This window comes from Lepisosteus platostomus, chromosome 26, assembly GCF_059453375.1.
Source record: "Lepisosteus platostomus isolate fLepPlt1 chromosome 26, fLepPlt1.hap1, whole genome shotgun sequence".
Taxonomy (NCBI): domain Eukaryota; kingdom Metazoa; phylum Chordata; class Actinopteri; order Semionotiformes; family Lepisosteidae; genus Lepisosteus; species Lepisosteus platostomus.
In genome coordinates this window covers 4,926,141-4,946,952 of record NC_142636.1, presented here as the reverse complement: position 1 = coordinate 4,946,952, position 20,812 = coordinate 4,926,141, and the positions used below count along the sequence as shown (strand labels likewise).

General features: G+C 45.7%; 2 protein-coding genes and 1 long non-coding RNA gene across 3 annotated transcripts; all 3 read left to right on the top strand.

Annotated features, from left to right (window-relative positions):
* Positions 1–5,268: 5,268 nt before the first annotated feature.
* Positions 5,269–6,507, top strand: LOC148639753 (uncharacterized). Its single transcript, XR_015930521.1, has 3 exons — positions 5,269–5,380; positions 5,535–5,655; positions 6,328–6,507. It is a non-coding gene; the product is annotated as an uncharacterized LOC148639753 (long non-coding RNA).
* Positions 6,508–6,615: 108 nt separating this feature from the next.
* LOC148639752 (uncharacterized) lies at positions 6,616–8,699 on the top strand. Its single transcript, XM_088620978.1, has 6 exons — positions 6,616–6,626; positions 6,751–6,901; positions 7,200–7,271; positions 7,384–7,480; positions 7,989–8,054; positions 8,542–8,699. Exons 1-6 carry the CDS (start codon positions 6,616–6,618, stop codon positions 8,622–8,624), a joined length of 480 nt encoding a protein of 159 aa, XP_088477104.1. The 3' UTR covers positions 8,625–8,699.
* Positions 8,700–16,455: 7,756 nt separating this feature from the next.
* LOC148639751 (fish-egg lectin-like) lies at positions 16,456–18,000 on the top strand. The gene is made up of 4 exons (XM_088621485.1): positions 16,456–16,538; positions 16,928–17,173; positions 17,349–17,691; positions 17,779–18,000. Exons 1-4 carry the CDS (start codon positions 16,490–16,492, stop codon positions 17,918–17,920), a joined length of 780 nt encoding a protein of 259 aa, XP_088477611.1. The 5' UTR covers positions 16,456–16,489; the 3' UTR covers positions 17,921–18,000.
* The last annotated feature ends 2,812 nt before the right edge of the window (positions 18,001–20,812 follow it).

The following is a 20,812-nucleotide window of genomic DNA, read 5'->3' as shown; positions in this document are numbered from 1 at the left end:
GTGAAGCAGGGAGCTGGGCGGCGCTTCTCACACACTGGGAGTACAGGTACTGCTGACAGGCCAGCAGTAGACCCACTAGACACCACAGAACTCTCTCTAACCAGCTGGTCCTACTGGAATACAACCCAACAGGCTGAAGGGCAGACACGGGATATTGAGAACACAAGCAAATTCTTCACATCAGTGAAAGCAGAGACAGGAACAGAAGCAGCAATGAATTCCTGTTCAGATCTGCACTCTGGGCTAGACTCCCCGGATGACTGGCAGTGGCTCGGTATCGCGGATCCGATTGTTCTTGACCTGTTTCTCCTGGGCAGATCGAGCGGTTATTGTGTTAACACGGTGTTAAGTAAGAGGGGGTTAAAAGCTCTTAACCTGCTGGAGTTTTATTAAAGCCCAGAGTGCAGATCTGAACAGAAGCTGGGGTGGTTCTGCTGTTTCACCCTCAGTGCCCGTTGGCCAGTATGAGAGTATTTTTAAGAAGACTTACATCCATGTAAGGTATGAAACTTTTGAAAGTGTTGAAAATGAGTAACTCACAGTGGTTATGAAATGAGCTGTGTCTGAGTGATGTACTGCAATTATTCTTTCATTTACATTTAATTGTAAATTTGGGAAAAGCAAATGTATATTTATGAAGATATGTCCAAGTCCTTTTGACTGGGTGTGAGAGAAAGTGAATTAGAGGCTCTAATCCCCTTAGAGCAGCAGAAGGAGGTTTTCCACCCGGGAGCAGAGCTGCTGCCTGATTCTTCTTCAACACTGAGATCCTCTGTTTGCGGAGGAGCAGCTGCTAACAGGACTGATGTGACCCAGAGAGCAGCTCTGTTTGTGGGCTCTTCAGGGTTAGGAAGTCCCAGTGGCTGCAGCTGTTATTCAAGACAACTGAACTGAAAATGAGACGAAAACAAAACCCTGCACTCTGAAGCCCCCTGCCCTTAGAGCAGATCTGTATTCCTCTCTACTGGAAAACTGTCCGGGGTGAAAGAGTCCCAGCTTTTACGGGCTGTGCATCAAAAATCATTTTGATCTCTATAATTCTCAGACATGTGTCAGCAGAGTTTTAGGTCCCTCAGACAACAGGTCGGTTTCAGAGTTTTCTCCCTAGAAGTCTGTGCTGCGGCGACACCAGTGTTTCCCCTGTCTGTGTGTTTGCTGTAGATGAGGTCCTGGCTGTTCTGGAGGGAATGAGCAGCGCTGATGAGGAATCTGGGAAGCTCCTGATAGAAGAGCTGCTCTCCCTCCTGCAGAGGAACACCAAGGGGACACTGCCAGTCATCCTGGGATTCCTCGAGAGCCCCCAGGTAACATGAAGGAGCTCCCTGCACACCTCCTGACATACTTGTTGCAAACGCACTCTAATCAGGAGCCCAGTGTGCTCCAAGATACTGTCTGTGCTGTTTCTTACAACTAGAAGTCAGAAGAAAAGCCCTAACGTGTTGTCATCTTGACAGATGTGCTTGAGTGGAAGCCTGGGGTTTCTCTGTGTGCGTTTCCACTCCCTCGTGTGGTGAGCTGGGGTGGTTCTGCTGTTTCACACTCAGTGCCCGTTGGCCAGGCTGACTGGCCCTGAAGGAGAAGCCTTTGAACAGACACTCTTGGTGCTGTGATGAGAGCAGCAGTCTCACCCCTGGCTTTGGTTCTTCCCTGCTCTAGGTGACAACTGCCCATCGCTCTGCTGTCCTCCAGGCAGTGGAGAAGCTGCTGCGCAAAACATCTGCGCAGCATCTGGACGAGTCCTTGGCCAAGAGCATCGTCTCGATGGCCTTGAATGAGATGACTATGTCACCGATATGTAAATCCCTTTAATTCCAATCTATCGTATTGTTGCCTTGCTGCAGTGCTGTGGTCTGTTTCCTTGCCTGTAACACACATTGTTACATCTAATGGAAGCAAATCGTTGTGTGTTAACTTGTGTGCTCATTGGCTTGATCCAACCTGCTGCTTCAACTCCAATACCTTTGACTCCCAAGATGCTCTGATCTCTTTTTACTGTTGTTTCAGAAATGGCTGCCTGACTGGCAACAGCCAGCCAGCAACATTGTCGTTTGTGTGGTGAGAGACCACTACGACAGTACCATGGATATGGTGCTGTCCTTCTTCCAGCCCGGAGTGCTCCCTCACCACACGCTGCTGAATGCTGTGGGAGATATCTCCTGGAAATGCAGTAAGTTCTGTGCTTCTAATGGGGTGTGATCTGCACAGATATATTCCAGATTTTGTACTGTGCTGTATTTAAAACTTCATGATACTGCTCGTATCTGCCCATTCAAGCCCTGATACATGAGCTTATTATGAAGGCTCAGTGTTTGTTACTCATCCCGCTGCTGAGTCTCCAGTGTCATCATGAGCCTTGGCCCCTACCCAGTGTGAAATGTGTTTTCTTTGAAGGTCGTGACATTGCAACGGATATAGTGAGACTGCTGGACCTGCTGGTGCCTGTTCTCCCCCTTACTGAGACTAAGAAAATGAAGGCATGATGTCTTTTGGTAAGTGTGCAAGCTGTCTCATTTAGGGGGACAGTTGTTATCAATGCTTGGTTCCACTGGCGATCCACTGACAAGGCCTGTTCAGACTGCTTCCCACTGAGCTACAGGACTGCCTTGATGTAGCTGAGGAGTGTAGCAGGCTGTTCCTCTCTTGTGTTGTCAGCATTAGAAGGCCTGTACGAGAGCTGGGCAAAATTCCAGGGTCCCGGGCAGTGTGTTCAGGACTGTTCAAGCCAGGTCATCACTAGTTTTGATATAGTGCACAGATGGCTGCCATCTTCTGAGCCAAAGGTATGGGATCTTTAATCCAGTGTAGGTTATTTGACATCTTATTAATCATCTTGATTTCTCAGATGTTCTGGAGGAAAGAATGGACTTGAATGAAAAGAAAAGATGTGTCCATGCAGGTATTAGGGAAGGGTATCAGGGTCCAGGGTTCAGATCACAGTAAGGAAAGTTGAATAGGGTGCACTTATGAAGCAGGTTTTATTCATTGCTCAAAGCTGTTTTAACTGTCTGTGGTTTTAGACAAGTTTGCTTTACTGTGACTGAATCCTTTCCTTGAGGATGATGGTGTTTGTGTTTTGCTCTGTCTGAAGGTGACGGAGGCCGTTGTCTTGGCCCTGGCAGCTATGTGCTGCCTGCTCCCTGAGGAGAAGTTTCAGAGTGAGCTGCCAGCAGTTTTACAGGCCTTACAGGCACTGTATGCAGCTGAGCTGGACATCAGCTACTCCAGAATCAACAAGGTAGGGCTGTGACCGACGAAGGGCCTTTAGGTGTACAGGTTGTGGATTGCGAGGTCCGTTTCTTTTAGAAATTGGATTTTGATTCCTTAAATTGTTGATCCTAACAATCACTAGTAGCACTTTCCCAGTGTCCCTTTGTCCACAAGCTCCAGTGATGTGCTGGTGAGACCCAGTGCAGAAGCGGATTATGGTCTGTGGCGCCCCATGTGATTGTGGAAGGGTGTGAACAAGGTGGATCTGCCAGGAGTAGAGTCCAGGAGAGGCGTTATCCTGCTCTGTCAGATTTTTGTGTGTGATCAAACTACCAAAATCCTAATGCTAACGTGTTATTGCATAAACTGAGAGAGTGAGGCCTCTTGATGAAGCAGCAGTGCCTCTCCAGATTGACTCCAACGTGCTCTTCTTTCAGAGTCTTTGTGTGCTTGTGGAGGCAGCAGTGCCGAAGGCCAGACCAGTGCTGGAATCCCAGCTGGAGCAGCTGCTGACCATGGTCCACGCCCAGGTAATGGGGACAGCAGCCCGCTCACCTGCACAGAGAGACGTTACAGTAGTCAGTAAGAGTGTCTGTCTGAGGGGTGAAGCCCTCAGGAGCCTCATCAATGACAGCAGCTCAGTGCTGTGATCTACCCCTCTCCACAGCTCATGGCAACACAGAAGTGCCGTGTATCTGACTGCTGAAGCCCTTATTCATTCAGTTGAACGGATATTGATAACTCGGCTCATTTTATCATGGCATTAGAACAGCAGTCCATGAGAGAGTGTGCATGATGCCCTTGTGGGTGTTGTAAGAGTGCTCTGATGCCTGTCTGGTGTCCCAGGATCTGGCAGTGCTGATGGGGCTGTGTGCCAGTGTGAACCTGGATGTGGTGCTGTCTGTGCTGAAGAGACTGGAGACCCAGCTGACTGACCCAGCCTTCCCCTGCAATGAGCAGGGCTATGGGGTAGGTGTACTGCATCAGAGTCCTGACAGACAAACAGAAGCTGCTCTTAATGTCAGCTTCTACCTACAAGTTTCAGCACCTTGATCTGGATTGTCATGCTTGTTACTGCAGAGTGATTTCACCTGTGCCCTGATTCTGTGCTATGGGCACGTTGCACTTAAAGCACCTGCAGAGGATCTACTGCAGAGAATGGACACTGACTTTATGGAGAGACTGAGACACCATGTCACCACTAAGGTAGGCAACATGTCCTCCATGAGAACAAGAGACCTGACAGAGTGAACCTCACAGCTCCTGTCTGAAGAGAGTATTCAACCACTGCTACATTGTGTAATGTGCATCTCTAACACAGGGAGGTATTTGTAACAACTCTCAGGAATCAGTTACTACAGTGCTACTTTCCTGCACTGTCTGGGTAGAAGTTGTTAATTATACTTGAACCTGATGGGATTATGGGGAGGAGGACACAGGGATACAGTGTCCAAGGCTGTCCAGGCTGTGGGTGTCCATCAGAGTCCAGGGCTGGTGGGGGTGGGGTGGTGAGGTGGCGTCTGGGCTGCTGTGTGTCCCCCTGCAGGAGCCCAGTGTCAGACTGAGCCTGTGCCGCAGTGTGGGCATGATGGCACAGGCAGTGCGCAGCGCCAGTCCCTCCGGAGCTCCCAGCTTCCCTGCCAAGGCCGAGCTCCTGGCGACAATGATGGTCAGTGTTTCTGACGCAGCCGCCTCTCTGCTGTTTTCCCACACAGATGCTCTGGACAAGCTGTTTCCTCTCACTGTGAATCGGAGAACAGATAGTTTGTGAGAAGTGATCGGAAGGGAAACTGTTTTGCTATTGATCAATACAGTTGTGTTTTTAGCTTTTGGGAAACACTGTTCCAGAAGTATTCAGAAAAATTACTCCTTTGTTCACACCTAGTGACATGATCCTGTGTCCTGTCTCTGATGACAGCACTGAGAACTGCAGCAAAGGGGCAGTAGTGGACAACTTCAACAGTCAGTGTAACGGAGCTCATATGATCTGTCTGAGATTGACCTGCTGTTCTTGTTCCCTGTAGGCTCTTGACCTGCTGCAATTCTTCGGGGGTAGTTACACTCTGGATGACAGCTTGAAAGAGAGTATGAGGGAGGGGATATTATATCTGGCTGCTCAAGACCTCAGACAGACCATCCAGTCCCTAGTGACCCTCACATCTCCCTCTGAGAGGTAGAGCACAATTCTAACAGTGAGAAGCTCTTTGCAATGATAAAAGCATCACAACAACAGCACTGTGTTGTGGCGTCAGTGTTTGTGTATTTTAGCTCTGAGAATGAGATTGAATGCTAAGCCCTGCACTCACAGCTGGGGGTGTGTTTTACAGCTCACTCCCGGAGGTGTGGCAGGTCCTCAGTACCAGCCAGGTGGTCTCGGAGACCGTGAAGGACCTGGCTGATCATCTCGGCCTGATGAGAAACATGAAGGTGGATGATCCAGAACTGAATGTAAGTGACTATAGAGCCCATCTGCTGGTTTTTCTAACTGAGGAGAGGACAGATAGTCAGACAGCTGACAGCTACAGCACGGAGGTACTGTCTCCCTGTAATATGTCACTGCCCAAGAGCAGGCAGAGAGACACCAGCAAACAGGCAAGCGGCTGTGTGAGCAAACAGCTCCCTGTTTGCAGCACAGGGACAGGCTGGCGGACACAGAAAAGCGTGGTGCAGACCAGCAGCCCAAAGCCACATCCAGAACAGGCCAGATCAAAGCTGGGTGAACACAGAGGCTCAGCACACAGCAAACTCCAAACTCAGAGCTGATGGTAATAAGCACAGTCTGTAAACAGACAGACACAGCACACAAGCACAAGAGGGTAATCTAGACAACAAAGGCAGGGTGAAGCTAGGGGCCATTATTCAGGGACCAAACTCGGAAGTCAGGAAGAAGCTTGAGAGTTTAGGACCAAGTTCCTGAGCGCTCCCAGACCAAGGGCTTGTGTAGCTTGAACCACCTGAGGCGGATGTGGTGGACAATTATCTTCAGATGTGGCTGGCTAGCACATCAATTTTAGCTGTCCCTTCTGCTGACCAGCAGTGACCAGCATGACCCTCCCTCAGTGTAACCCTTGTCCCAGCAGTACTGGGAATGAAGGCCGACTGGTGTCCTCCTGTCTTCAGATCCACAGAAACACAGAGGAGCAGCTGGCAGCTCAGAGCTCAGCCCCGACAGAGCAAGAGACCCCAGCTGAGCCAGTTGTTCTGCGGGCTCTACTGGGCTTGATCACTGTCCTGTCCATCGCGGACGAGAGTCAAGCCAAAGCACTGGTGCCCTTTGTGTACTGTAGAGCCAGGCCCTGTTTGGAAAGTGTAAGTTTTTTAGGATGTTCTTTGTTCAAATATTGTGTCATTTGTTTTTGTCTATTAAATTTAAATATAACGTTTTTAATTGTAATCAATTCGAAATCCATGATTACAGTGTTTGCCCTTTGAGCTACAGTGACAGTGGGCTCAGACTCCAGCCCTGAGAGGAGAAAATAAGTGGTGACAGTTTGTGCGTGTCTGTGTGTAAAGTTTCCCTCTTGTCCTGTGTCTGTGTTACAGGAGAGCCCGGAGGTCCGCAGAGCCACAGTGGTTCTTCTGGGGCAGCTTTGTCAGGCTGGGCTCTGAGAAAGCCCGGCTCAACAAAGAGGTCCACAGCTCCCTGGTCAGCGTGCTGCTGAACCTGACTGACCTCAGCCCAGAGGTCATCCAGGTAAAGACACAGAGCTGCCGCTGGCTGGGCTGAGCCTGTGGGACTGTGGGTCTTCTCACGTCCTTCTTTGATATTGATACTTGTCACCTATCCAGTGTTTGACCAGCTTTGCAATTGGTGAAGAAAAACAACCCTACAGTCAGTATGAACTTGTAGCCTGGAAATCTAAACATTCAGAGGGTAACTATGTGTCAAAGGGTTTCAGGGGTGGCTGCTATTTTGTGACATTTGTGTAGTTTCTGTTTAATTTGGGCTCTGTGTCAAGATAAACTGGTTTTGACGATGTGGATTTCCCCAGGCCTGCTGGACAGTCCTACAGCACTTCACCCTGGAATGTGTGCTGTCCATGAAGGAGATGTGCAGGATCCTGGTGAGTGAGGTTCTCCTGGGGCTGGCTTCTGGGCTGCTGGTGAGAGAGGGGAGCACACCCTGCTTTTGGGACACAAACACACGAAGACTGGTGCAATATTCCCTGTGTCCAGATAACGAGTGGGCAGTTCAGCCTGGCCCAGAGGCTTGCACTCCAGGGTGCACAGAGCAGAAGGGCCTGGGTTCGGGAAAGTGCTGCCATCTTCATTGGTAAGAGCTCAGTGACAATGAGAAGAGTGATTGAGGCTCAGTGTAGAGATGATGCTCCACTGGTAAAAGTGAGTTGTGCTGTGGTTAGTGATGAGGGTATTGCCGGGATGGGAATTCAAGCATTAAAACGCTACTCTGTAGGTTTCCCTTGAAACAGGTTTGAGTCTGAATGTGTTTGATCACTGGGGTTTTCTCAAAGGACTCAGGCTCTGATATGTCACACTAGTAAAAGGCCTCTAGTAAGAAGGCTCTAGTATGTCTAGCTACAGTACAGTAGTCTCATTTTGGCAGCAGGACACTGGGCACCACTTTCAGCCTCGTCTGTCTAGTGTTTGGAATGCATTTTTCTGTCAGTAATGAGGCAGGTTAGTCAGACTTTCAATATCGCTAAGAAACACATTTCCATGAGCTGCTCTCCATTCAGAGTGTTGGCAGTGTGCGCTGGTGCAGTATCCTGTGTGGTGCTGTGTGTGCAGGAGCTCTGCTGTTCAACCCCTCTGTGTTTCAGGCCTCCAAGTGCAGCAGCTGCAGAGGAGACTCTGCTCTTGTTTCGCTCTGAGAAGAGCTCAGCGAGGTAACGATGCTTGCCTTTTGTGTCCAGTTGTGACCAGTTGTTCTTGTACAGTATATACAGACTCTAGTATTTTAGAGTCTGTTTAACCAGAACTTCTGGCTGTAGCCTCTCACACCATAGATACCCAGTGTAGCAGATTTAACAGATTTCTGTGGAATTGCACATCTGTAGTAGAGTTGCTTTATTTTATTATTTTCAGAGACTTGTGCAGTCTGTGAATTTCAGTGTGGCCGTTTCTTCCAGCTTCATACTTTGACATTTTTGACTACTGTTCCTTCTGACAGTGAAGAGAACACAGATGTCACACAGAAAGGATCTCACACTTCTTCTTTAACCCCACTGCATGAGGTCCAGACCTGCTGCTCTGCACAGTGTCTCCTAACTCACACCTGCTGGGCAAGAGCTGGATCAGCACTGCAGCTGTGTGTCAGGAGCTGAGCAGGACCGCAGGACCCCGAGTAACAGCCTTGTCTCTTTCCTCCTGCAGATCTGAGGATCCTGCTGCAGGACCCAGAGCCGCAGGTGCGAGAGAGGACTGCTGAAGCCATGGGGCTCTTCACCCGGCCCTGAGCAGCACTCTGGAGTCGGGGCGCCCCTCCCAAGCCACTGCAGAGACACCTGGGTGCCCCAGCTCACTCTGGACCAGACAGCGAACCTCTCTCTCTCCTTCACACACACATTTGTGTTTAAATAAATTACACAACGTGTGCAGAAGCTGGTTTTCATTTCAGAATGTATGAATGGTGCTAAACCAACAGTGAAGTGTATGAAGTGCTTTTCTGTCTTCAATCTGCAAGTGTTCAGACAGGAGGAGCTGGAAACAAGCTGTTTCACACAGAAGTACAAAATACAGAGCAGTGAAGTGCAGGAGAGAGAATAACACTTGAGAGACAGAGGGGCGCAGGAGAGCTCAGGTGATTCAGCTTCAGCCCAAACCGGCTAGTCTGTCCACCCATCAGTCCGCTGACCTCCTGCGTCACAGCAGCAGGTCTCTGGCTCTCCTGGCCCACAGGGATTTCTCACACTGCGGCCCTGCTGCAGTGTGCTGGGAGTCGAGCTGCTCTGAAAGTGCGATGTGCTTTTACAGATTGTTGAGAGCACGAGGTCTGTGTGTGAGGGAATAAAGTAGGAACATTATAATGCACAGTATAGCAGACAGATCTGCCTGTTGTAAGTGTAGACCATTCTTTCATACAATCGGTGCAGCAAATGATCATGAATTGTCTTAGATTGGTTTGGTTGGAGATTTTTATGATCAGGAAAAGCCACGGTTATGGTGTAGCATGAAACACAAGGCATTGTAGTAGGTCTGTTGAAAGTGGGAGGAAGCCGCAGTCTGGAGTGATCGTGGGGAGACGCATGTCTGAGTTCATGTCATAAAGAAGAAGCGCTGCTCTGTGTCTTCACACACTTTCCATCTGACACTGGAAATAAGAGAACCTTTGCTTGTGGGGAGAGCAGGAAGAATACTAAGTTGTATAATAACTTTCGATCCATATAATAATGATTATAATCACTGATTATGCGCATGTGTCACGTAGTGGCAGCAGGATTGTTACGTAACATTTGGCGGTCAGGAGCGCGTTCCAATTTTACTGACTTGCTCAGAGCTCAAGTACGAAGCGAAGAAAACATCTCACCTTCTGAGCTTCTTTTTCCACTGCGGATTCAAGAGTCATGGCTGTTTACTGGACTAGGCAGGGATGTGCTGAGGCTTGGTCACACGGATCGGATTGTTCTAGTGTTGTTTCTCCTGGGCAGATCGAGTTATTACTGTGTGAACATGACGGTCTGAGCAGGAAGGAGTTCAAGCTTCTTAACTTGTGGGTGTTTTATATTCACTAGGAGACTACAGTATGTACAGAGTGCAGATCTCGGGAGAAATGAATTGTTGCTTCTGTTAATGAAGTGCAGGACTTCCTTGCGTCTTTCATTTCCCCATTCTGCCAGTTAGCAGAGGTGGATTGTATTCCAGTACAGGAAGTTGGTAAAAGAGAGTTCTGTGGTATCTCTTGAGTGTTGCTGCTGGCCTGTGAGCAATACGTTGACTTGTTATGAGTGTGAATCCATGTCCAGCTCACGTCTTCACTGTGTTGTTCTTGCTGTCTGATATGACAGAACAAGATGAGCCCAAAGACGTGCGACTGTGAGTCCACCTGGGTCTCCTGCAGTCTGCACCTCTCAGGGTGCTAGTGCCCCGGGCCAGGTATGACACAGCTGGACTGAGAGCAGCCTCTCCGGCACACATTGTGTCTGCTGGCTTCACTTCCACAGAGCTCCCATCCCTGTGTTATACTCTCCACTGAGCTGAGATCTCTAGACAGCAACCCTGTGAACCTGAAGTCCAGCAGTGCTGAAGAGCTGCAGTAGAAGCAGTGAAAAACAAGAAGATTCTGTTAATCTTTTTAAGTAGTAGTGAGAGAGGAGATTGGGGGGATAGGCAGGAGAAGGGCTCAATTTTTTTGTAAGGTAAAGTGATGCCATTCGAATGCTGTTGTCTTGTAATCCTGTAGTGTGAGAGAATCCCTCTCAGTCCTCATAGCTGAGCAGTAACACAATCAGCCTAGTGTAGTGTGTGGGTGTGTTTGCTCATTCTGCTGTGGACCTGATTGCCTCCCCTGTGTGTCTGCAGCTCCTCTCTAACAAACTGAGTGCAGTGGTGGATGAGGTGTGGGCCTGCGGGCTCACTCAGGACACAGACGGAGTGGTCTGTATTGTCTCTGAGGATAAGGTGAGTCTGGCAGAAGGCTGAGCCCATTCTGGGTTCTGTTTGCCCTGGTTCAGTGTGCTGTCTGAGCTCCTGAGCTCAGTGCTCACTGTCCTCTTCTCCAGTGTCACAGGCCTTCCTGTACCAGTGTGTTGGTGCAGCTGCCCAGCACCTCTCTCAACAGGAGACTGTGAAACAAGCGCTTCAGGACAGTGTGAAAGAAGCAAGGTTTAAGAATCCTGTGGAGAGAGAGGTGAGGTGATCTGTTCCTAATCCTCACACACAGACTCAGGGCTTCTGTTGCTATTGACGCCATGAAAACCGGAAATCTCTGAGCGATTTCTTTCAACACGACTGAGGGACAGACGGAGATTTTAAAAGCACTTTTCTCTAGAGATGCATGTTCTACCTTCTTCAGAAAGTCACTGAATGTTGAAATATGTCATTCTAGAAACTGACAACATATGAATGGAAAGTAAACATTATACCATTGATCTTTGATTTTCCTTGAAAGGGGAACTGAAACACTTTTTTATATTAAGAGGTTAGAAACTATCAGCATTGATGAGCGTATTTCAAACCACAATGATAGTCAGATGTAAACAGTAACTTGTAAAGCCTCCAATATACATAACAAAATAGTCAAAATGTCCAGGTATGCCCAGCGTCTGCAGTTCATTATAAGAAGCAGGCTTGTGAGACATCTCTTTTAATCCATTAGAAATACTGCTCTCGACGTCTTGCCGATAAGTCGAATTTGTTAACTCTTGAGATAAAAGAGGTTTGCGACAGCATGGTGACTTACAGAACTTTCACAAAGTTCATGATTTTGTGCTTCAGTTGATATTTGTACAATTTTCTATACTGTCAATGAATTTAATTTGCTACAGAAATTTAATAACTGGCCTGAGAAACTGGGACTGTAGTTCCCCTTTTGAATTGTATTGGAAAGTCGGGCAGCATATTAGAAAGCATGAAATTAATTGATGGGCAGTAACCTTTGAAACTCTTCTGCCACCTGCACAAAATGTTACCTTAATAATCAGCACTTACAGATACAGCCACTCGGAGTGCTCTGTTAGACTGACAAGTGGCGCAGTGAATCCTCAATGTGCCAAGTATCTAGCACACAGAAAATCGTATTTTTATAATAAAAATTAAATGTATATTAAGTCCTTAGTGCTTTCTTGTGCTTGCCGTAGTATACTGTACAATAACTATATATTTTTTGAATTAACTACAGAAGTATTAGTAACTGTGCATAAATAGTAATTAGAAAACAGAATTTTATTTTGGGTTTTGATTGTCAAATAGATTATACATATAATTAAATGTATTATGTTATAATGTTATATATTATGTGAAAAACAGAAGTGTACTAGACAGTAAAGACAATCATTTTGAGGCAATCACTCTTTCCTTACAACAACACCACAATGAATGCGAGAAAATGTTTTGATCCATTCGGTATATTGATATACTGTAGATTCGTTTCAAAAGACTTTGAAATAAAATGGAATTTGTTTTTTTATTTCACTTTTTCTGTAAGCATTTATAGCATCACTAATTTTAATTGTGTGGTCTTTATACAGTACATATTTATTTATTGTGCTGTATCTAATGCTTATTTGCAGTGTCCTGGAAGATGACAGACATTTAGTTTTAAGTGTAGGTGCTTGTTCAAGCAGGACGATGCTGCAGCTCAGTGGTGGAGGTCTTGCCACACCAGCGACCCGGGTTCAGCTCCAGGGAACATGCAAGATGTGTTTTTAACATGAAGACTCTGTCTCTCCTAATAAAATACAGATATAACATATACTCACCATTTGACATTATTATTAATTGTCTATATTATTGTATGTTAAATATTCAAATAATATTAATAAAAATAGCAATAACACGGACGAAGTGATATAAACATGAAACATATACACTGCCCCACTCTAGTGTTCGGCCGATGTAACTAGCCCAAGGTTCATCTGAAAACTGTAAGTGTTTATGGTTAAAACACGGTGTCATGTGTTTGTTCTGTTGAAAATGATCAGTTTATATACGTATTGATAGAAAGAAGCCTCTGGTCCTTTGCAAACTAAGTTAATTGGCCTCTACAGGCTGTTTCACCTGTTCTTTTGATCCTTGTCATCAAACTAGAACATTGATGTCATCTCATATCTCATGTTTGTTTTTCAGTTTTGTAAACTAAACTGTTAAAATTAGAGGATCTGTGTGGACTGGACATCTCTTTCTCGATGCTCCTGCAGTTTTGGTTTCTTTCAAACCAATGATATTTAAAAGACAATTATTTGTGATCCATGAGCTATCTGCAATTTTAGAAAGCTTTTTGTTTTTGCACAGTTCATACTGTGTGAATTCCTTCTCAGCAGTCACTCAGATCGGATACTTTAAGTAGCCCATTTTGTACAGGTACTATGCACTAATTACAGTTAAAAACAAATCAGCAGAATAAAATTGGAATCACTACTGTATCACAAATGCAGGCTTCAGTGATATTTGAATACATTTTTATTTCTTAACTATTCAAATTTTGAAGAGAATATCTTCTGCATTTTATTTTGAATTGGAACATTTTTTCAATTATACATCCAGCATGTACTGCCAGAGCTAATCCCAGCAATCTAGATTAACTGCATGTATGGATATCTGTGGATATTACTTTAGGGATTTCTTTAACTCAATATCTTTCCTTACTCGTTTTAACTTTACTTAGCTTGATCTAAACAAAACTGTATCATGAACGTTAATAATGCCAATCGTTAACGTTCATGTGTATCATATGTTACGTGTGTGAGCGTCTGAAGTGTTGTTTGTGTGTCAGTGTATTTGGCTCATGCACCTACTGTATTTAAAAACTACACTTTGTTTTTGGAGAGGCATGCGCTTCCTGTTCCCTTAAAAAAAAAAAATGTCAAATTAATAAATGCCACTCACAGAATTCTAAAGCATTGTAAATATGTGTCTTTTGTCTTTGTCCCTTTGTGTCACAACTAGGATGCAAATATATCAGAAGTCCTTAAAAGGACCTGCAGGACACCATGATTGAAACACTACGTAATAATTCATTAAATTTAGAGAATAAATGTCCTTGTGTCTAGCTGCTACAAAAAAACAAAATGAGATGTACTGCAATCGAGATAATAGTCTGAGTCCTACATAAGAAGTTTATGAAGTCTTTGGGCGGAGTGGTGGCTCTTAGCTTGTGGTTGGAAGGTTGCTGGTTCAAATCCTGCAACTGGCAGAGGACTCCTACACTGTTGGGTCCCTGAGCAAAGTCCTGTGAGTCCTGCTCTGTGTCCAGTGAGAGAGCGGGTTTGAATCCTCGTGTCTCCACAGACTCCAGAGCCTTTTATGTTTTACACACAGCAGCTCTATCACCCTGCAGCTCACAGCTGGCAACTCACTGAAGCCCAACAGGTGTCAGTCTGGTCAGGACCTGGATGGGAGACTCCTGGAAAAGCTGAGGCTGCTGCTGGAAGAAGTGTAACTGGTACCAGTAGGGGGGCGCTCCCCCTGCTGTCTGTGTGGGTCCTAGTGCCCCAGTATAGCAATGGGGGACACTATACTGTAAAAAAGGTGCCGTCCTTCAAATGAGAAATAAAACAGGTCCTGACTCTCTTTGATCATTAAAGATCCCAGGGTGTTTCTGAAAAAGATTTGGGGTGTTACCCTGGTCCTGGCCAAATTTCCCCCTGTTCTTTGCCTCCTAATAATCCCCATCTCTGAACTGGCTTCATCACTCTGCTCTCCTCCCAACTGAGAGCTGGTGTGTGGGGAGTGTACTGGTGCATCATCCAGGTGGGGCTGCACACTGGTGGTGGAGGAGGGGAGTCCCCATTACCTGTAAAGAGCTCTGAGTGAAGTGTCCAGAAAAGCATGTACTGTATAAGTGTAAGAAATTATTATTAATTATTAGATCACTTTATTAGCCATATACAATTTCTTGCATTAGGAATTTGTCTTTTCACATACCCCAGCTCGCTTTCCAGGAGACACAGACAGGGAGAAGCTTGGGGTCAGAGCGCAGAGTCAGCCGTTTATACAGCACCCCTGGAGCAGTTGGTGTTAAGGGCCTTGCTCAGGGGCCCAAGAGAGTAGGATTCCTCTGCCAGCAGTGGGATTTGAACTGGCAACCTTCCAGCCACATGCACAGAGCCACCGCTCCACCCAAGAAGGAGAAGTGGCACTTTGCCTTTGCAAACGACGATGTGTGGCGGACACTGTAGTCGGCAGTAATAAAACAGTAATAAAATCAGAGGAACAATTATTTTCCAAAACCTTAGACCTGTAATTGTGGGAAGAGATTTCTGAAGGTTACTCAATACAGGACTGAGTTTGTCAAGACACTTCTGCAAAGTATATACCCTTCTGGTCTGTCAGGACCCATTAAAAACAGCCGCCCCACTTGTTCAGCTGTTATAGTAAAGGAGAGACACCAGTGGGCCCAATTCCATTGTTAAAAATGGCCTCTGCTGATTCACTGCTCTCAAACTGAGATAAGAAATAATTCAGCTCATTTACATGGTGGCCCAAGGTGTGAGGCTCAACAAGCTGTTACTGTGGGGGACTTGGCCGTCTGGCCTGGTCCTGTTTCCATTCATCAATTTCTCCACCTGGGATTTCCCATCTCTTTACGGCTGTTTTAATTCTTCCTGTACCTTCCTTTGAATCACTTTCCTCCATAATCTAGCATTTCCTTTCTGTCTGTTTAGATGGAAACACATTTTCAACCCATAAATGTATGTAGTAATGACATCTACCTTGTCTTTAATATCCTCACAGACAAACACCCTCCAATCTGCAGTCAAGAAACGACCAGCAGCTGTGAACACAAGCACAAGGGGAGGATTTATGAAATTCACACACAAGCCTTTCTAAAGTGGGAGCAATCTGGTCCCACAGAGAAAATCCACATGGAAGACATGCAAGCTCCACACAGCAGGAAATTCAGCTGGAAATCAACCCCAGGAAATGTGAGGCTGCAGTCCTAAAATCCACCTCACTGTTCTGTCCAAATGGTCACTCGTGAATTAGGTGCCTTAAGAGCTACAGTGTCATTAATTCCCCATTCTGAATGCAGTAACTTGTGTTTTAATTAACACTAATCCTCTCCCACATGAGATTAACTGAGAAAACAAGACAGGACCTGGAAGATTTCAAATCAGGTCCAAAATATGTTTCTCTGAGTGCTCAGAAAAATGTAATCTTTAATCTGTCAGATGAAACATGAAATGAAAAGAATATCTCAGGACAAAGACTGCAAAGGTTTGTAACAAGAGTAATGAAATATTCAGCTTTGTAAAACATTTTAGTGCAAGACCTGATACACCTAGTTGTTTCATTAGCTAATTCAGTTATTTCTTGCATTAAACATTTACAGAGTTTTATTGTGTGCCAGCTGCACCTGTGATCACCCCTTATCTGCACTACTGGAGGATGTCACTGCTGATATTAGAACTAATCCAGCTCATGACTATCTGAAGCACTGGGCTTCAATTTCAGTTTTTGTTGTCATGATTCCTACAACCTGAGGATAATTCATGATGTCTTCTGTAATTGAAACTTGAATGATTCAATCAGCAGCTCATTATGGTCCAATTTAACACCTGGTTAGACAGGTGTGTGTAGGAGCTGAAGCCCAGCAGTCTTGAGTATATAAAGGCCACTGGTGGTGCTTGTACTATACATGAAGTTTGTGTGATCACTCATCAACATGGAAGGGAGAGGCTGTGTGTTGTGTTTGCTTGTGGGAGTTCTTCTAGGTATGGTTTGGATATTCTGTTTTAGTTAAAAGGAGCAGTATAAGGGCAAATAAGAGAAATAACTGCATATTGCTTGTATTTATGTGTTAGTATAGCTGATTTGACCTTGAGTGTAGGTGTTGCCTAAAAAGATACTTGGAGTGCTATTTGTATTAAATCCATGACTCGGATGTAGAACTCCAATAGCACCTGAAAACAAGACCATGTTTATCGCACATAGGGGAGTATAACCTCTGTTCATATTGTTGCTAATGTGTTAATGCCCTGTTGACTTGTTTTATTCTGTCCTGTCTCTTGATTAGTTCCTCACTGTCAACTGCTCATGATCCTCTGTTGCCTTAAGCCCAGGCTCCTTCCACCTGATCTTAGTGGTGTCCTCTCCTCCCCAGTGTCTGTGGCTGAAGCCCTGCAGTGTTGGGCTGTGCCTGGCAGTCTGAAGCAGGTAGATGCTGGTGCTGGAAGGGTGTGTGGTGTCGACAATGCAGACAACCTGGTCATCTACCAGGCCAACAGCTGGGTCTCTCTGGCCATGAAGGGGAAACATGTGAGTGTGGGGCCAGCAGGGCTCTGGAGTGTGAGTGTCGCCAGCGTTGTGTTCAAGTGGCTGCGGGGAAGGTGGATCCAAGTGCAACCAGGTGAGGCTACAGCTGATCTACATACTGTAGGTTAGAAATGGTAGCTTTCAAGTTTATACATGGAGAAAGTCTTCTGGCTGAAGGTGGCCATTTCCTTCACTCCTCAAGTGTTTGAGGAAGGAGCACTGCACTGCCCCCTGCCTAGAACAGCTGTATTTCTTGCTCTCCTCTGCAGGCTCCCTCATCCAGATTGATGCTGGTGGAGACAAGTTCGTGGTTGGTGTCAATGCTGCCAATTCCATCTTCTGCCTGAACAGCGGGCCTGTGCTGCAGTATGCTGGCCAGGGCAACATCCCCTGGATTCCTGTTGTGGGCTCCCTCAAGTACTATTCCTGTGGGCCTTTTGGCTGCTGGGGAGTGAACCGGTTGGACCGGATCTTCGTCAAGCTGGATGTGAGTGGGGATTCCTGCAAAGGCTCTGACAGGTGGTACCCCATTCAGGGCTCCCTGTCCCTGGTGGAGGTGGGCTCAGATGGCAGTGTGTATGGGGTGAACAGGAATGGAGTGGTCTTCAAGAGGTGAGCTGGGGGAGGGGTTAATGCACATGGTTGCATGCATGACTGTCCTGATTCTATGCTGCTCTAACCCTGCTCCTTTTCCTGCAGGCTTGGTATTGATGCCTGTAACCCCTTTGGCAGGAGGTGGTGGGCTCTAAGGGCAGCTGGTGTGGCCAGGCATGTGTCCTATGACCGAGGAATCCTCTGGATTGTGTGCAAAGATGGCCGAGTCCAGAGGTGTCAGGTCTGAGTAGCCCTTATGGTCTGGTCATTGGAGGAGAATAGTGAATGTTTCTACCTTCTGAGCCAAATAAAATAGCCTGGAACTTCTGATGGTGTTGCATGCTTTTTATTCCCCCCCCCCTCCCTCAATCTGATCACAATGTTATTTTATGATGTGGAACTAAGAGCTCATTCAGAAAACACTGCAACAATAGTTGCATCCAATCATGGACACTGCCTGTGCACTTGAGCATGTCTTGTGCCAACAAGGAAGAGACCGCTGTCATCAGTAGTTTGAGCCTGAGGTGCTTAACTACTTTATTGGAGCCATCAGGACTAAAGCAGATCCATCTAATTTATTGTAGGAAATTGCTAACATGGAGGTTAAATAGTCTTTTGATAAATCCTTGCCCGACTTCAACTATGTAGAAGCAGCCACAGTAAGATTTAATGTATTTAGTCTTTCAGAAGGGTCTGAGTAAAGTCACCTTTGAAATACAGGTGCCACGTATTCATTTGAGAAGTGGTTATGTAGGACATTGTACTAAGCCTAAAATATTTAGGTGTCCTGACAAGCAATACTCCCTGACCTGCAGTGATTTTATGTAGGTTCTACTATTGCTCACCTAGTCTAGGTTATAGGTGATGCAAATTAGGTGGATGAGGTAGAGTAGCACTGTAGAAGTACCAAATGAGATTATGGTGTTTCACAGTGGGTAAAGGGCCAAAGATTTCCTGGCACAAATATTCAGTCTTATGGGCACTGATAAAGTCAACCTAAAGGACTAGATTGAAGGGGTCAGTGAGAGCCCAAGCAGAAACTAGAGGTGCATTTAGGAAATAGAAACATAATCTTTCCCCAGAGGCTTGTGATGGGGAGAAACAGGACCTAGCTGCAGTGTAGCTGCTCGTTGCTCTTAAAAGGCGCATTTCATACAAGTAATTTTTTTTTTCCAGTAAGTGTAAAAAAAAATCTGAGTCCTGTGAGTGTGTGCAGTCCTGCGCTGGGTCTCAGCAGGGCCTAATTAGACTTTCAAAAATGAGTGGAAAGTATATGCAGCAAAATCCAGGAAAGTACTAGTGAAGCCTTTCTATTGTTGACTTTTAATATAAATACTTTCCAAACACACTGTACATAGTGTTGCCGTTATTGATGGTTGAGCAGCAACTGCAGATTTTTCATCTTTTCTAAAAGCATAGTAAAACTGCTAGACCAGAGAGCGTATGTTATGCTCTAGTACTGTGGGAGATTTAGTCATCGCAAAATTGGTTTTTGAGACTGGTCAATTTAGAGACCACCGATCGAATCATTTGGAGTGAAAATCTGAAGGGATGCTAGTCCTTCACAGGGCATATAGACACTCACACCAGCCTAATGTTACCACAGGCCAGTTAACCTACCAGTATGTCGCTGGACTGTGGGAGTAAACTGGAGCACCTGGAGGAAACCCAGAGAGAACAAGCAAACTCCACACAGCAATCAACCCAGGACTTGAGCTAAAACTAGTTTTACTGGTCATTTGCCCATCAGAGAGGAAGGAAATGTAAAGATCACAGCGAAGTTCTTTATGTTTAAATTTATTAAGAACAGAAGAGCTCATAGTGTGAACCTCACAATTGCTTTCTGCAGACTTGACTAACCTGCTGGTACATTCTGTAAGGTGTGTGCAGTCAGGATTTATTCCAGTGAGTTTTTCACTCCTTGCAGGGCCTGCCTGGGCTGTCAGTGAGTGAGCTGCTGTGTGTCCTCTGCAGGAGCCCAGTGTCAGACTGAGCCTGTGCCGCAGTGTGGGCATGATGGCACAGGCAGACAGCACCAGTCCCTCTGGAGCTCCCAGCTTCCCTGCCAAGGCCGAGCTCCTGGCGACAATGATGGTCAGTGTGTCTGACGCAGCCGCCTGTCTACTGTTTTCCCACACGGATGCTCTGACAGTCCTTACTGTCAGTAGAAATCAGAGGGGAGAGAGGTGCCGTCGCTCTCTTCCTCGCTTCAGCTGCACACAGTCTCTGGACTCTCAGCTGTGCCTGTAGATGAGCACAGGCCCTGTCCTGGTGTCTTTTGATGGAGGGAAGTGGGGTTTACATTTCTCTCCCATCTCTTCACAGGTGTTTGTTAAAAAGCAGCCCAGTGATCCCCTGAGCAGAGCTGTCTGTCTGCTGGCCCTGCACGCCTGTTCCACACTGAGGTATTGTTTCCTGATGAAACTGCTTTCACTGCTTCCATTTCTTCAGATTTACATTTTTAAGGGTGCTTGAGGCAGATGGGCATTGTGTTTGATGCAATAAGTGCCATTTCCTAACATCAATATGTGGTGCATCAACTGCAGTACTCCTACGTCTAAAACAATACTGTAGAGATTTAGTTTTGGTAATGAATTTATATCTAGACAATACTATTATAGAGGGAGGACCTCTAACATAAAAATGCTGTATATTTTTTTTTAAATAAAGGATATTTAAAAACCTGGAATGATCAAATGTATCACACATGGAAAATCATATACATTTAGTAGAATGATACCTGCCACATGTGGAAATAAGTAACCAAACAGTTTCTGTAGAATAGAATTTTGCATGAATTATAATTGCAATCGTATGCTATATTTATCTGTAGAATCTATTTAATACTTATGTGACTTGGTTTAAAATGGATTTGTCTTATGTATGTTAGGAGATGTAAAAGTCAGGAGAAGTCATGTTTGTATATGACATGGACTTAAAACTGCAACCCGGGAGGCTAGCACTAGGAAGGGTTCTCAAGAAGGTCTTCCAGAAAGACATACATTTAGCCACCACTATACACAAGTACAGTGTGGGAGTCTGATACAAAGCTACCAAGCATATTGTCAAAGCTAATACCATTGCTTATTCTATTTTGTAACAATTATTATGTTTGATAACGTGGGTTAGACTGCCATCT

Excerpts from the sequence above, each read along its gene's own strand:
- LOC148639752 (XM_088620978.1), top strand. Across the intron at positions 6,902-7,199 it reads TCAGCCCAGAGGTCATCCAG|GCCTGCTGGACAGTCCTACA; the intron begins GTAAAGACACAG and ends GGATTTCCCCAG. Across the intron at positions 7,481-7,988 it reads AAGTGCTGCCATCTTCATTG|GCCTCCAAGTGCAGCAGCTG; the intron begins GTAAGAGCTCAG and ends TCTGTGTTTCAG.
- LOC148639751 (XM_088621485.1), top strand. The coding sequence starts at position 16,490 with ATGGAAGGGAGAGGCTGTGTGTTGTGTTTGCTTGTGGGAGTTCTTCTA. Across the intron at positions 16,539-16,927 it reads GCTTGTGGGAGTTCTTCTAG|TGTCTGTGGCTGAAGCCCTG; the intron begins GTATGGTTTGGA and ends TCTCCTCCCCAG. Across the intron at positions 17,692-17,778 it reads AATGGAGTGGTCTTCAAGAG|GCTTGGTATTGATGCCTGTA; the intron begins GTGAGCTGGGGG and ends CTTTTCCTGCAG.